This window comes from Physeter macrocephalus, chromosome 21 (genome assembly GCF_002837175.3).
Source record: "Physeter macrocephalus isolate SW-GA chromosome 21, ASM283717v5, whole genome shotgun sequence".
Taxonomy (NCBI): domain Eukaryota; kingdom Metazoa; phylum Chordata; class Mammalia; order Artiodactyla; family Physeteridae; genus Physeter; species Physeter macrocephalus.
In genome coordinates this window covers 6,199,971-6,216,075 of record NC_041234.1, presented here as the reverse complement: position 1 = coordinate 6,216,075, position 16,105 = coordinate 6,199,971, and the positions used below count along the sequence as shown (strand labels likewise).

At 39.7% G+C, this 16,105-nt stretch overlaps 1 protein-coding gene and 1 long non-coding RNA gene across 2 annotated transcripts in view; both read right to left on the bottom strand.

The window, feature by feature from the left end:
- LOC102986530 (uncharacterized) lies at positions 1-4,659 on the bottom strand. Its single transcript, XR_449173.3, has 3 exons — positions 4,534-4,659; positions 875-984; positions 1-124 (listed from the first exon to the last, which is right to left on the bottom strand). It is a non-coding gene; the product is annotated as an uncharacterized lncRNA (long non-coding RNA).
- Positions 4,660-13,329: 8,670 nt separating this feature from the next.
- PHEX (phosphate regulating endopeptidase X-linked) overlaps positions 13,330-16,105 on the bottom strand; it is a 195,435-nt gene continuing 192,659 nt past the window's right edge. The window contains exon 22 of the mRNA XM_007126588.1: positions 13,330-13,678. Coding sequence (XP_007126650.1) covers positions 13,576-13,678 — 103 coding nt within the window. The 3' untranslated portion in view covers positions 13,330-13,575. The remainder of the gene's footprint in view (positions 13,679-16,105) is intronic.

Here is a 16,105-nt window from a genome sequence, read left to right as displayed (position 1 = left end):
GAGATGGCTAAGAATAGCATAGCTCCTCTGGCAGCCGGAAGGTGAAGAGGTGTTATGTGGGCAAGCAGAAGGTGAACTTGGGGCTTTTCTTGCCACCCCTTCCGTAACTCTCCCTCTTCTTTTACTGCAGGAATAGAAATTTCTGCACTCTGTCAGGCACCCTTGGAAGAGCTCTGAACCTTTCTCCAGAGGAAAAGCACTTGGCCAATTCCTGATATTTTTAGAATAAAATCAGCAAGTAAAGCTGTTGCCCCAGTGGTCACCAGAGCACTGTAGTGGTGATAATTCCAAAAGCCATACAGGCAATTTCTGACTAAATGATATCAAAGGCAGACTAAAAATTGTTTCTTTAACTGAAGGGCTGCATGACTGGTTTTTAATTAGAATGGATTAATACAGTGTTCCCGTTTATAAAAGCCAAAATTGAAAGGAAGGAATTGCAATGAGGTAATTAAAGTAAGGAAAATAGCCTCCAGATCCTCTCCCACCCAAATATTAGACTTAAAAAGACAGAGAAAATTAAATCAAAATTTGTTACTCTTTATATACCTAGATAATCTCTGTGTCTAATATCTCAAGGGTATTACATAGTTGTATAAGTTCCTAGTATGTATATACGTTTGCGTGTATATATACATATGTGTATGTTTATTCATATGTGTATACATAATTTTGTACCTATATAATCATATAAACACATGCACAAATTGTTTTTTGTTTGCAATAGCATATGACAATATATACAGGTACCACTTTTTTTCTGTTTCCAGAGGGGCATTAACACAGGGCTTCTCAGATAAATTACCATTTCGCTTTCGACTGGCTTACTTGGCAAAATCAGGAAGTTTGTGTGCTAGCGCACAAGATGACCTACCTGATCCTCCACTGAAAAAATACGAAATGTTTCACTGAGTCTTCATTCTAAGAAGCAATGGTAAGTAGCTGGTAAGCTTTCTCTTCCTTGTCACGGCAACATCCTTTGACCTATGTAAATGTAGGAAGGTGTTAAAGGGGGAAAAGAGACAGGGAGAAGGCTGTATGTGTTTCACCATTTATTTATTTTTTTTTTCTTTTTCTTTTTTGTTCTTTTTTATTTTTTTCATTCTTTTTTTTTTTTTTTTTTTTTTTTTTTTCTTTTTTACAAACCCCTGTGTCGAGGGCTGACTTTCAATAGATCGCAGCGAGGGAGCTGCTCTGCTACGTACGAAACCCCGACCCAGAAGCAGGTCGTCTACGAATGGTTTAGCACCAGGTTCCCCACGAACGTGCGGTGCGTGACGGGCGAGGGGGCGGCCGCCTTTCCGGCCGCACCCCGTGTCCCAGGACGAAGGGCTCTCCGCACCGGACCCCGGTCCCGACGCGCGGCGGGGACGGCGGGGGACCGGCTATCCGAGGCCAACCGAGGCTCCCGCGGCGCTGCCGTATCGTTCTCACCATTTATTGAATGAACGGTTTTACCTTTTTATGTATGTAGCACCACGCCTACATATCAACTCCAAACCCATCAATTTACCAAGTCCTGTCAGAACAATTCTGTCTCCTCAAAAGCTCTCATATCTATCCCTACATCTCCATCCCATGCCACCAGCATGTCTCATCTCCCTTCGATTACTGCAGTGGTCTCTTAACTGGTCCCCCAGGCTTCAGTCTTATCCCTCTCCGAGTGCTCTCCACACCGTCACCAGCTTACTCTTCATTAATCAGAAATCTATTTGTGTCAATGGTTCGATTTAAATTGTTCAGTGGCTCCCAAATGCCTACCGGATCAAGTCCAGACTCAGCAGCATAGTCCTTCAAGGCCTTTCTCCGTCTGGCCTCTGCCAAAAACTATCTTGCCTAACACTAACCCCTCCTCAGCCACTCTTCAAGCTCCAGCTCTAATAAGCCATTTCCAGACCCTCACAACAGGTTTTTTCCCCCTCATCTTGTTTTCCAGCAGCCTGGCCTTTCTGCCTGGAACTCTCTGCTCTCTGCTAGCTCCCCTGGCTGTCTCCAATGGATGCTACAAAACTCAGGTCCAGCTTCATCTCTTCCAAGAGACCCCACACCCAGTCTCGTCTCTTATGTACATTCCTATGACAACTGCACGATTGCCCAAGAGTACCAGCAAAGCAAGAGCTCAAAAAAACAAGCAGAAAAAAGAAGATTTTTGAAAGAATCTGATATTCATTATTTCCCTCAAAAAGCATCAAAGTAGTTATCATGGGGGAAAAAAAATCAGAACTTACATGGACTTCCTTGTATTTATTTTACTGTTATTTTAAAAACTTTATAGTGAAATATACATATATAAAAGTGTACAAATTGTTCATGTAAATAGCTTCCAGATCAAGAAACCTAATATTACCAGTAGCTCAAAAGCCCCCTTGTGGGACCTTCCAGTCACTAACACTCGAAGGACAACCACTCCCCTGACTTCTGATAGCACAGATTAGTTTTGCATATTTTTGTTTCATATAAATAGAGTCATAAAATTCAGCTTCTTTCATTCAATATCCTGCTTGTGATAAACATATGTATATAGCTGTAGTTTCTTCATTGTTATTGTAGACTAATATTCAAGTATTTACTTACTCTACTGTTGACGGGCATCTGGGTAGTTTCCAGTTTTGAACTATTACAAATATTAGTGCTTCTATGAACATCTTCTACAATGTCTTCTGGTTAACATATGTGTGCATTTCTGTTGGGTAAACATTAGGTTGAACAATATGAAATTGCCAATATTCAACCATTTTCGACCTACTAAGATGGCAACTTATTACTACCTAGAAGTGGAATTGCTGGGTCATCGGTTACACACATATTTACCTTTAGAAGATACTGGCCTAATAGTTTTCTACAGTGGCCATACCAATTTATAATCTCATCAGCATTATATGAGAGTTCTGTTTGTCTACATCCATTTTTATTTTAGCCATTCTGCAGGGAGGGGCATACAAATGAGTCACATTATGGTTTCAATGATTAGTGAAGTTTAAGCACTTTTTCACATATTTGTTGGCAATTCAGATATCCTCTTTTGTGAACAAGTTCGAGTCATCTGCCCAATTTCCTATTGAGTTGTCTGCCTTATTAATTTATGATTATTTAGATTTCACAGCTGAGGACATTGTAATTCTTTCATTGCTTAGCTCTAGAAATGTTTTTTATCCAGTCCCATGCCCAAAGAACCCTGCATTCAACTCTGTTCTATGATACACTACACTGCTGAAATTGTTATTTACGTATCTACTTTTCCTTATGAATTGTTAAGTAATTTTTAAATCACTAAATAATCAGGAGTTAGAGCTCTTATTCATCATTGTACTCCCAGCCCTAGAATAATATCTAGCAAGTGGTTCAATAAATATTTGTTCAGTTAACTGATATGCATTTAACATAGTATTCTTCCTAAATTTGTATCAGCTATCTTTATACTCCTTTGTCTAAAGCTTATTCCAACAAGGCAACCCGTGTGAAGTAGAGCACGCTGCCCTTTCTCCACTACTTGACAAAAGAACACTATTGCTGTACGCCTGAAACACAACACTGTAAATCAACTATACTCCAATAGAAAATTTTTTTAACAAAATTTTTAAAAAGTTTCTAGCACTGAAAAAAAGAATACTAGTTGCAAAAGTACAAAACAATGATCAGAGCACAGCAATAGAACTGTTCTGTTTCAATTAATGACTAAAAATAATAAGCAATAAAAATCTCATATAATTGAAAAGAAAAAAACAAGATCTTAATAGCTTAAAGGGCAAAAGGCATTGATGTGCAGGCAATTTACATCAAGAGAAGTAAAAACCAAAAAGCTAATTACTAAAATTAAACAACCAGTCACACTTTTATATATTTAATAGATGCAAAGTATTAGTAAAGTTGAAATTAATAACACCTAGAACTTATCAGGTTTTACTAAATGTGGCACCTTCTTATACCGTTCTTCATCATGCTTGTTATTATCGTTTTTGGCTTACGCATCTGCTTCCTCCAGTATACCATAACTTTCTTATGGACAGGACCCTTGCCTGCTCCAGTTCTGTTGTAAAATGAAGTAGGTACCCTCATATATACAACCGTGCTAAAAAAGCAATTTGTCAGTATATTTCAAAACCTTAAACATGCCCCCTTTGGTCAAGTAAATTCACTCTCAAGTATTTATTCTAAAGGAAACAATCAAGAGCAAAGGAAAAAACTCTACACTTATCTCTGTATTATTTACAATAGTTACAAATGAAATCAATAATAAACTTCTAACAATAAAGAAATGATTGAATAAAATATCACAGAAACTCTAAAGAGTATTATTATGCTGCCATTAAAATGGAAGATTATTAAATACCATGGATGCATGCCAATACTATTCAATGAAAAAAAATCATGCAAAATCATATAATGCTCTAAGATTATACCATATAATCGTGCATGGATCCAGGGAGCAACATGGAAAACGACAAACGAAAAAGAAATACTTGGAAAGTTTAAGGTTCCGGACTGTGAAAGAGTTTCTTTTTTAAATGTTGTTACTGTGCATTCGCTCATTACCTCCCCAGCTACTCTCCTAGACACAGCCACTGTGATCTTTCACCTGGATGAGTGCCACAGCCTCTAACTGGTCTTCCTACTTCTTCCCTTGTTCACCCACAGTCTAGTCTCAACACAGCCAGAATCGTCCTGGAAATCAGCAGGCAGATCTTGTCACTTTTCCACTCAAAAGTCTCCAACGGCTGCCCATCTCACACAGAGCGAAAACAAGAATTCTTACAATGGTCTACATGACCATCAACTATCGGAAAGCCACTTTGCATTCTGACATGACCTTGTCCCGCACTCTTCCTTGCCTCACTAGCCTCCTTGCTCTTCCTCAACATCCAGTCAGGGACACTCCTACCGGAATACTGGAAAGTTTTATTTTATGCAGAAGCCAATCCTAGCTTTTTGTCCGTTATTTTAATAAAACAAGTATGCATGAGCATTTGGTATTTTCCATTTCTCCTGAAGCCGTATAACTTAGTCTTTGGACAATTCAGTTGAAAGGAATGTATCTCTGTCTACCTTCCAGAGTTGCCTGTGAATGCGTCTAGGAGAATGCTAGGGTGGATTTGTCATGAATGCTAGGGTGGATTTGTCATGAACGCTCCGGAAGAAATTTTTACTTATCAACAAGGGCCAAGCACAGTCCTTGGAGATTCACATTTCAACTCTCATTTGCACACACACAACAGGCTCTGGCGCAGATTGAGTTTGAGTTAGTGCACAAAGCTTGCTGGGAGGAAATCAATCAAAAGCCTTTTTAAGCATAAATGGTTCTTTAGGCACTGAAAGCTGAGTGCCTCAATTTTATTGTAAGCATTGAATAAAAACCATCTTAAAGCATTCAGCATGTTATACGTTCGTACATATCACCGAATTCTCCAAAGACTAAGTTATATGGCTTTCGGATAAATGGAAAATACCAAATGCTCATGCATGCTTGTTTTATTAAAATAACTAAGAAAAAATAGGATTGGCTTCTGTGTAAAATGAAACCTCCAAATATTCAGCAGTTTAAAGGAAGCTTTAGACTCTTTAGTTACAGATATTGCTGGGTGAAGGCAATAATTCAGTAGAACTGTATCTATAGCAGCATTTCTTTCAAAATAAATTTTTGGTACAGTTTCCCTTTAGAAAACAAAACATAGACTTCCAGTTACTCAGGTATGGACCTACTTTCCCTCTCACAAAAAGGATACTAAAAATATTTAAAAGGACACATGGGCAAAAATAATAGACCCCCTACTAGAAGCAAGCTGAAGTGCCCTGCAGACTACCAGAAGGCCTCAGGCCTTGGAAGCTGTAGGTAACAGTGAACGTCAGTATGCGTGATGGGGTTACGAACAAGGTGATTGCTTGAAAGTCTTTAACTTTCACAGGCTCTCAACTACCCACAAGCAGAGTCCCAAAGGTTTTCTCAGGAGAAAGTGACCTGGAGACAATCTGGTTTCAGAAGACTGAACACAGAGGGCACAGGCAATCACAGCGCCGAACACAGGTAAACTGAGGGGGAGTCCACCAACTAACTGGGACATCCTAGCCCACAAATCTAGGACTTGGGGTCCCCACAGCTATATGTTTGCCTAAGGGAGCACATGGATAGAAAGGGACTCAAATCTGGCCCTGTTGCTTGCTAGCTAAATAATCATGGGCGAGTTGTTCGTCTCTCCAAGCCTTTGTTCCCTTACTTATAAGTGGGGATAACAATAGGTGTCTTGAGTTATCCTAATGATTAAATTAGATAATATACATAAAACATCTAGTGGATGTTGGGCAGATGGTCCATACTCACTAAATGGTAGCTAGCATTATCAGTGAAGAGCAGCTTCTGGAGAGCTTTCTGAAGGACTCAAGATGGAACTATCAACAGGTACAAACACCTGTAAACTGAGTCCTTCACTTCTTTTCTAACAGATGACTACAGAACACAGCCTGAAATCTTCAACAATTCACAGGTCAAAAGCAGGTTTGGAATGTTGTTCCAATTGCCCAGTAGAGCATTAGAGAATGGGCTTTGAAATCAGACAAAAATGACTTTATTCCTGGCTCCTCCAATTACTAATGTGGTCTTGGCAAGTCACACAAGTATTCCACAGCTGTGACATGGAAACAGTAACAAGTATCTGCAAGGTTGTGGTGAGGACTGGCTATAAGGCATGCAAGACCCTAGTGGAGTGCCTACGACATGGTAGGTATCAAGAAATGTTCGCTGTTTTCATCGTGATCATTTTTTAGGCAAAAAAAACAATCATTTATAAATGCCTGGACAACCTTGGAATACGTTTTCTCTGGGTTATTGTCTTCATTCATCAAATGTCTCTGGGGTTGGAGAGTCAGGTGACAGTTACCAGTGTACAGATTCCACTCACTTCTCTTCTAAATCAGTTTGGAAATTGATAGAGTTCAGTTCTAAATGGTAAACTATACTGCTCTTTTTGCTCAGGACATATGCAGACATTTCAGCCTAACTGGCAGCATAAGTGATACCTAATATTTTACGTAGCTTTTACATTGGGGATTTTAACTTAATCACTTTAGTGCTTCTTCCTCTGTAAAGTGGCATCTCAAGCCAGAATTAATTCGAACAGTACTTTTGTGGCTTGTACGTGGACACTCATCTTTGTTTCTTGGACTCTGAGCCTCGATTTTTCTTTTAAGGGGAGAAAGCATAAAACATGAATATAAAGAATAGCATTTCTCAGCTCTAATCAATGGAGAAGTTAAAATAATTTTCTTTTTTTTTAAAGGTCTTTTTTTTGTTGTTGTTGGCTGCCCCGCATGACTCGTGGGATTTTAGTTCCCCAACCAGGGATCGAAACCAGGCCCTCAGCAGTGAGAGCGCAGAGTCCTAACCACTGGACTGCCAGGGACTTCCCATAATTTTCATATAAATTCTCTAAAAATCCTAGATGACATAGCACATGTTATTTCATAAAAAATATTTTATTTCCCCTCTCAATGGGATATATTTTAAAAGCTTAGAACATATTGTAAATCCATGGCATAGCCACATAATCTTATATTCAGTTACCTTCCTAATTGAGACAAGTAACAAAATATACATTCAAATGAAACATGTAGCTAAACCATTTATAAATAATTAAAATTATAGATCAGGTTTTCTTTCACTGATCACAAAGTATGGTAATGCTTTTGTGGTGCTCATTTCCGGGCTCACTTTGGTGTGTTTATTAAAGCACAGTATTGTCAGATCACAGGGAATATCTCATTTTCATTTTCATATTTCCAATTCTAAAGGGGATTAAATTATCCAATTAAACTGTTAATTAAAAAGACTCCTACAGAATAAACTCCAGGCTACCAAAGGCATTTAAAATTTTCATTGTGCTGTGCTCAAAAGCAATTTCCTAAATTCAGAAGAGCTCCCAGTTACTGGCCGGTATTTTACTTTAGAAGGTGTGGCTGGTATCGCTAGGTAATAGCCAAACCCATTTCCTCTTCTTTCTGGGCACACAGCTAGACTATATATCCCAGCCTCCCGTGCAGTTAGGTTTGGCCATATGACTGAGCTCTAGCCAATGGAATATGAGCAGAAGTGACGTAGATGACTCCTTGGACTAGACCAACCCTTCCACTCAATATCTTCCATAGCCTCTTCCCCTCCACCAGCTTCTTGTAGGTAAGCATGTACTCAAGAGCGTTGAAAATGACAGAATCACAATATGGAAGGAACCTGGTCCCTCAACCACCAATTGTAGGAGAGAAGCTCACTGATCATTAATACCCATTTTGTATGTAATCAAAACAATAAATTAACTTAAATTAGGTTAAACCATTGAGAGGATCTGCTTCAACATCTAGTGTGATCTTAATTAACAAAGAAAGCAACTGAACTTGAGGGACATGCAAATACCTTAAACCTAACTGGAAACATCAGCCTCCTTCAAATTTTGATCAGGTCCACTAAGATATATATCTAAAAACTGAGGCACACTGAATACCTCATAAAGTCTATCAAACAGACCATAGCAAGAGGGGTTCTAGACTTCTTGCCTCCACTCCCCCAAAGCCTCTCCTTCCTGTCCATGCCTCAGAGATCACTCATAAACTCTGTCATTTCTTTTTCTTTTCTTTTCTTTTTTTTTTTTTTTTTTTTTTTTTTTGCGGTACGCGGGCCTCTCACTGTCGCGGCCTCTCCCGTTGCGGAGCACGGGCTCCGGACGCGCAGGCTCAGCGGCCATGGCTCACGGGCCCAGCCGCTCCGCGGCATGTGGGATCTTCCCGGACCGGGGCACGAACCCGTGGTCCCCTGAATCGGCAGGCGGACTCTCAACCACTTCGCCACCAGGGAAGCCCCAACTCTGTCATTTCTATACATCCTTCCTTCTGCCACTACCCTACAGACAAAAATTCTTATTTCAAGGATCACCTCAGAAACTAGAGTAGACTCTCTAAGAGGGGCACTAACAGGCCATACTCAGACACTTACTACCTACCAGCTCCACAGTCTGTCTGATGTCTATCACCTGTACATGGACACTATGGCACACCTACTACAGACGAGTACTTTTCCACATCTCAGAACGTATCAGTGTCAGAAAGATGTTTAAAATAATCAACAGGGGACTCTACTTGCACTGCCAAACTAATCCCAAAATGCCCCCCGGAGAACTTAGCATGAATTCTATGATATGCCTCTGGATTTGTGTAGACCCAGGCAAAGCAGTCAGGCTTTCATTGTCCTGCACCACTCACTCATTGTCCAAAGGTCGCCAGGAAATATAAACTCCAGGCACTTCCAGTTCTCTGGAAGTACATGGTGCACAGAGGCTCCAGTAGTATGAGGGCAGCCATCCTAGAGATCTACAGCCAATGAGGAAGAAAAGCACACAGAAGGTGAGGTTAGGTGCCTGGTAAAAGGGCTGGGATCTGGGCAGAGAGAACTCCGACAGCATCCACCAGAGGAGAATTGAATAATTCCTTCTCTGTGCACCAAACCACAACCTGATGTCCTTGCATTTCATCACACTTTTGTCATGAAATAGGGTGACTGTAGCAGTTTACGTATCTGTTTCCCATATTAGGCCAGACTGTTCACTGAGGCCCTGAGACTGCATATGGTCTGCCTAAATACAGCTAGTTCAGTGATTTAAATATAACGGTGGTCAGTTACTATGTACTCAATAAGTGAGCATAAATCGACTCGACTGTTAAAGAAAGGTGACAGCACATAGAGATTCTCTGGTTCGACAGTAACTGTAATGTTCATTGCCACTTTTGCAAGACCAGCCGTACCATGGTTGATAATTTCCTCAGAAACCTCTCTTTTCCTCAATAGGAATATTATTGCACAAGCAATAAACCACATCTGCTTATATTCTGGAAGAAAATACAATGACCACCTCGCAAATCTCTCATTGTCTACAGAGAAAGTTACTGCATTCAAATCCCACTTTCCTAAACCAAGAAACCTAGTCCTTTACAGTGCTTTGTGTACTTTTTAGGCAAATACTGTCTAAAACAGAACTGAATAAGTTAATCAATGTAACAGATTTTAATATTATTTTTAAAAAGAGAGGAAACAATATCTTCAACTTTTTATTGTCCTTAAAATGATTGCTCACATTGTTTCACAAGTAGGGGAAGAAAATACAATGACCATTTAGATAAGAAATGCATAATCCAAGAACACCTTTCTTCAAAGCAGCGGGGCACTGCCACTGGCAATGAGAATGTTGTTGCTTGAAATAATCATATAGTCTTCCATAATTTAATATGCAACTGAGACATTATGTTAAAAATATCAAGGAAGAAGCCTATCAAATGCTAAGTGATTACAGAAATACTGATGGAATAAATGTATTCAGAAATAGGGTAATCTACGGGATGAAGGTTAATGCAAAGGTCAGCAGCCCAAAGAACAAAGGCTCTGCCTTTCCTGACTCTGGGATACTTGGGAAGCAATTTCAAACCTCTCCACTGCACTGGCACAAGCATAACCTGTGTGGCAAGCCATAGCTCCTAGTTGCTTCTTAGGGCTGCTCCAAGGCTAAATGAGATAAAATGTATGTGCTGTGCTTTAAGCTCCATTGAGGAAAGGCACTGAATAAACTTAAGGATAATTTATGAATCCTGAGCTTGCAGTAATCACTTCCAAGTCCATCTCATAAAAGGAAAAAAGAATGGAAATAGGAGGCCAATGCTGTGTGGTTGGTGAAAAGCTCAGGAAACTTTGGGCAATGATGATAAGCCCAAACAAGATCATTTTATATACATAAGACCCTTGACTAATCCAGGAGAATTTCCCAAAAAAACCTAATTCCTTCCATTGCCCAGACAATAGTTCACTGGCAGAGCATCTGGTATATGAATCAGAGAAGTTTGTTCTGGCAGTCCTAGTCTGAGATCCAATATCTAATTTCCATTTAATGTAGCATAATTATTTTTGTAAAACTTTATGGCTCTACTCCAGTGGATGTGCTTGGCAAGGACTGCCAAAATCCTGTGCTCTCTTCCGAGTCACATTCTTAGGCCAGCTTCTCCCTACTTTTTCTCCCTCCCTTCCAGTTGCATTTTACCTTCCTCCCTCTACCATTTAATCAGTGTCTGATTCTTTTATACTAATCTGTATTGAAGAGAAGGGACAATAAGCATGTACTCTGAAAATTTAAGCATGAGCACGTATCTGGAAATTCAATCTACTAGAATATTGCTCCAGCTAGTAGTGATGATTTGGGCTGCTCTGAGTTTGTTTTAATAACAGCCATCCTATCTACAGCTTTCAGGATAGTTGAGTTACAACAGGTAGAGTTAGTCAGGACAAAGTAGCCACATCATTCAGAAACTGTGAGGGCCCCAACTGTTCACCAACCAGTTTTCCTAAACCATTAAGTGACTGAACAAGTCCCATTTCCAAACTCATAATTCTATGCTTTTCTCAAACACTTTCTCTGACCTGCAGGAATGTGTTTATTTGGAATTTAAAAAGAGAAATCTAGAAGGAAAATGCTATTCATATAAGCCTTAAAAATCTCAGCTGATTTTAAATGTCCAGATACAGGAAAAAAACAAGGAGAATCTTCTAAGTCTAAACCAAATCAGAATGATTCCTCTGGAGAAAAGACACAGTAACGGCTTGTTTTCAAAATACAGACTAAGGTCACGGTAAGCCATGGTTAAGGAGGAAAAGGTAGCTGCTCTTCAGGAGTCTATCTATTCAGAGAGGAGGAAGTCAAGGGGAAAATCACTCTCCTCTGACTAACGCGGTGTAACTGTTTTCCTCATGATGGTGCCCCTGCATTTTTCTCCCTTCTTAAGTTCCCATGGTTACAAAAGGACATGGCACATACTTTTATATATATATATATATATATATATATATATATTTTTTTTTTTTTTTTAATGACAAATCCCAGGGAAGTAAAATGGCTTCCTATGGTTAGCCTGAATTTGTCATTTTGCTTCCGAGATTTTCCTATTGGCCTACTTAACCTAGAACCACATGTACAAGGAATAATTTGAAGGGGGGATGGCTATTTTAAGAAACCGAAAATGCCAGGTAACCACTTTAAGGCCGTTACAATTTTATCCTACACACACGCTCTCTAATAAGAGATGGAGTAGTTCACTTGAAAAGACAGAGCTCTGAGGATCAAAAACGTAATACTGCTCTTTCTTACAGACTCTTTATTGTTTTGTGTTTTTTGTTTTTTTTTTTTGTGGTATGCGGGCCTCCCTCTGTTGCGGCCTGTGGCCTCTCCCGTTGCGGAGCACAGGCTCCGGACGCGCAGGCTCAGCGGCCACGGCTCACGGGCCCAGCCGCTCCGCGGCACGTGGGATCCTCCCGGACCGGGGCGCGAACCCGGTTCCCCTGCATCGGCAGGCGGACGCGCAACCACTGCGCCACCAGGGAAGCCCAGGGAAGCCCAGGGAAGCCCTCTTACAGACTCTTTAGAAGAAGACTTGAAGAGTAAAAATTATGTTTCTTTGGACTGTGAAGGGAATTTTCAATTCAATCAACAGATTCTAAAACGTCTTTAATCAAGAAATTTTTCAAAAAGGTTTTTTAAAAGAGAGGTAACTTTAACTGAGCCACTCTGCGCCCGCCTCAATGTGGGGTTTGTCCCTTTGCACTAAAGGGGAAGGAAAGCCATGCACTCCTAATGGGGAATTAGAAAATCATTTTCTCGATGCCTACTCATTTCAGAAACAGGAGAATGCACATATATGAGGATAACAAGACAACCAGGAATTGGACTGAAGAGAAGTATCCAGCAGATGACATAATCGCCAAGGTTTGGGCAGACTAGATCAAATTTTGGAGATGTCATTTCTTAGTGTCCCCGCTGTTGCGTGACTAGGCGTTTTGGCTTCTTCTGGGACTTACAGATAACAACCTTGTCTTTCTATTTGATGAACTCAAACCTTTACCAAGCAGCCTTTCTGCCAGCTTTGCTCAAGCTGACTTGAACAGGGCAATAAGCTACACCAGATACAAGCTGTGAGGCACGTTTTCATGCCAATAGACTCCAAAGCTGAAGGCAAGAACTTCATCAAATATTGTAAAATGAGGATTCGACATATTTCTAATCCAACTACCTTACAGTTAATCAATGCTATGTAATGACGATGTGTGAAATCTCACAGTGAGCTCCACAGTGCAGAAAGACCTTCCAGGTATCCTCGCACATGTCCACATCACTGAGGGTTGCAAGTGTAACAGGCTGAATTTTCTTCTGAATACGTTCTGCTTAGGGCCCCTGCAAAGCTGTAGATTAAAATGATACGGACCACTTAGCTGTGGCTTACACACTAAAATAGACAATAGCAACAATTCAGCAGACAGCATTTTAACGAAAGCAGCCTAGGGACTTATTTTAGTTGGTTTGGTTTTCTAAAGAAACATACTTGATTCGATTTTTTGTATTCCATTTTTTAAGCCTTACAACTCCGAATCGATACTGTTTAGATCTAAGCAATACCCAAGTAATGAAGATGCATCAAAAATAAACATCCTCAGGGGAACACAGGCCTAAAGCAGTAGGTGATGAGCACTGCACAACTCTCTCAGGATGGCATAAACCAACAGTCCAGCTACCAGAGTCGGCAGGAGTCCGTGCCTCTGTTCATCGTGGAATTGGATGGACAGTTAAAAGCCTTCTGGAATTCTTCAAAGTTGCTAACTGCACCATTGACCCTGAAAAAGATATGTCAAAGTCCATGTCATTTAATTCTTACAAATCAACAGGTTCTGGATAAAACTGTACCAATATATTGCTTGATATGATGTTGCATTCATTTAATCTGTTTACAGGGAGATAACTGAAGCGCAAAATGGTTAAGTAAATTTCCGAAGAAATTAACAGAGCCGAGACTAGAACCAGACAAATGCTATTAACCTTCCAAATAGCTTCAGATTTCTATAAACTGTAGGATCTACAACTCCTATAAATTGTATACAGGGTGGTACATTCCTATAAATTTACAAATTCCTACAAACTAGAAGATTTACCAATACTTAGCTTTTCTAACTATTTTTTAATTTAACTTTTTAAGGAAGACATAACTGATAGAGAGTATACGCATTTAAAATGTAAAGCTCATTGAGTTCACATGTATACATCCATGTTACTACCACCCAGATCAAGACATGGGATATCTCCAGCACCTAGAAGGCTCCCTTGTGTGCCCTAACAGTAGCACCTCCAAGCATGACTACTAGTCTGACCATAGATTAGTTCTGCCTGTTTTTTAACTTCACATGTGTGGATCACATAGTATGCACTCTTTTGTCTCTGACGTCTTTCATTCAGTGTTATGTCTGTTAAGATTCATCCATGTTGTTGCTATCTTACCTTTTTTTAAAAAAAACATATTATTTATTTATTTATTTGGCTGCTCAGCGTCTTAGTTACAGCACCTGGGATCTTCACTGCTGCGTGCAGGATCTTTAGCTGCGGCATGCGGGACCTTTAGTTGTCGCATGCGAACTCTTAGCTGCGGCATGTGGGAGCTAGTTCCCTGACCAGGGATCAAACCCGGGCCCCCTGCATTGGGAGCGCCGAGTCTTAGCCACTGGACCACCAGGGAAGTCCCTAAATTAATTATCTTTCAAGAACTCTTTCAATCTACAAAAACACTTTCTATAAACTCCTATTATGTTTCAAGGCTCATGTTTACCTAGAATTTGGTTTTTGCAACCGTAAGCTAATGAATGGTGTCTAGCTGTTATTGATGAGTAATGCTTTACTGGAGTTAGCTCCAAAAGCTGGTGTTCTTGCAAGTTCCCTGACTGCAGTAAAGACTGCGGATTCCTACTCAGCACTTTGATTCTAACTGCCTTTTGGAAGTGGTATTTCCATTGTGTGATTTCTGCTGCACTCAAAATCTACAGTTACCGCAGAGATCACTAACAAGCCAGGAAAAAACCTCCCCCCTCATCTATTTCTTACTCGACTGCATGTTCAAAAGGCTGACTAGAGACAGCATTTTCGGTCACTGACTGCTTCTCCCCTAATGACTTTGTTCCCTATGGGCATTTGAATGAATATAATGGCCTGTATCCCCAAATCCCCATAACCTCTTGTGTTTTAGCTGGGATGTATGGGGAGGGACGCAGGTTTCATAGTATGATTCACCCTGGGCAAGTGCTAAGGATAGAATTTAGCTGACAATCAGTAAGTATACTCTGCAAATTATCAGCTAAAATCCAACATTACAGGCAACTAGTTAGTAAAAGGAAATTAGCTTTTAAAAACGTATCTGTTGAGTAATTAATCCACCGTGCGGTTATCATCTGCACCATTTGTCAGTGGAATCAAATTTTAGTCCATTAGAGACTGTCAGCATTCTTGACAGTTTAGCCCAGTGGGGGAGAATTTCTAACACAATGATTAGATTTTTATGCTATTGGGTAATTTATAGTCAATTTCCGAAGCATTTCTAAGGCAAGGCTTTGGGAATAAGACTTTAAAACATAGGAGAAATTTTAGATGACTTTCCTGCAATATGCTAATGGATTCATTTAAACATTAAATATAAAGATATCCAGATGTAATATGTTCTAAGCAAAGAACAAATAAATACAAATTATTACGGTTTCTTGCATTTACTATTATAACTCTGTCCCCTACTATAGGAAATTTCCCTCAAACTATGCTAGAAACCTAGCATGGGTGAAGTAAAATTAACCTTAATTTTATTTGTACTTAATATTTTATATATTCTGACAAATAAGATTGTAATTCAGAATTCTTTTCCCTTCATGTATAAGCAATTGTTTCAAAATATGACTCAAACTAAAAGCCAAAATGTAGAGCTTTTGCCTCTAGATATGAATTACAAGAGCTAAATATCACCATATATCCTCCTTGGTGTGCAGAGCTATTCAGAAAGTGGGCACTCATTCATGTCTGTTCGTTGGCTGCATGAAAGAACAAGAGGCATTAAATAGGATATTCTACAACACAAATTAAACCAGAGCTCTAGGTGTTTTAAGCCACAGTGCATAAGATCTCATCCTTATCTAAGAAAAGAGACTTTTTTGGCCCGTGTTTCTAAAAAGTAGGCAGTTGGATAAATCAAACATGCCAGTTTACTGAGATAATAAATGGGAACTAATACT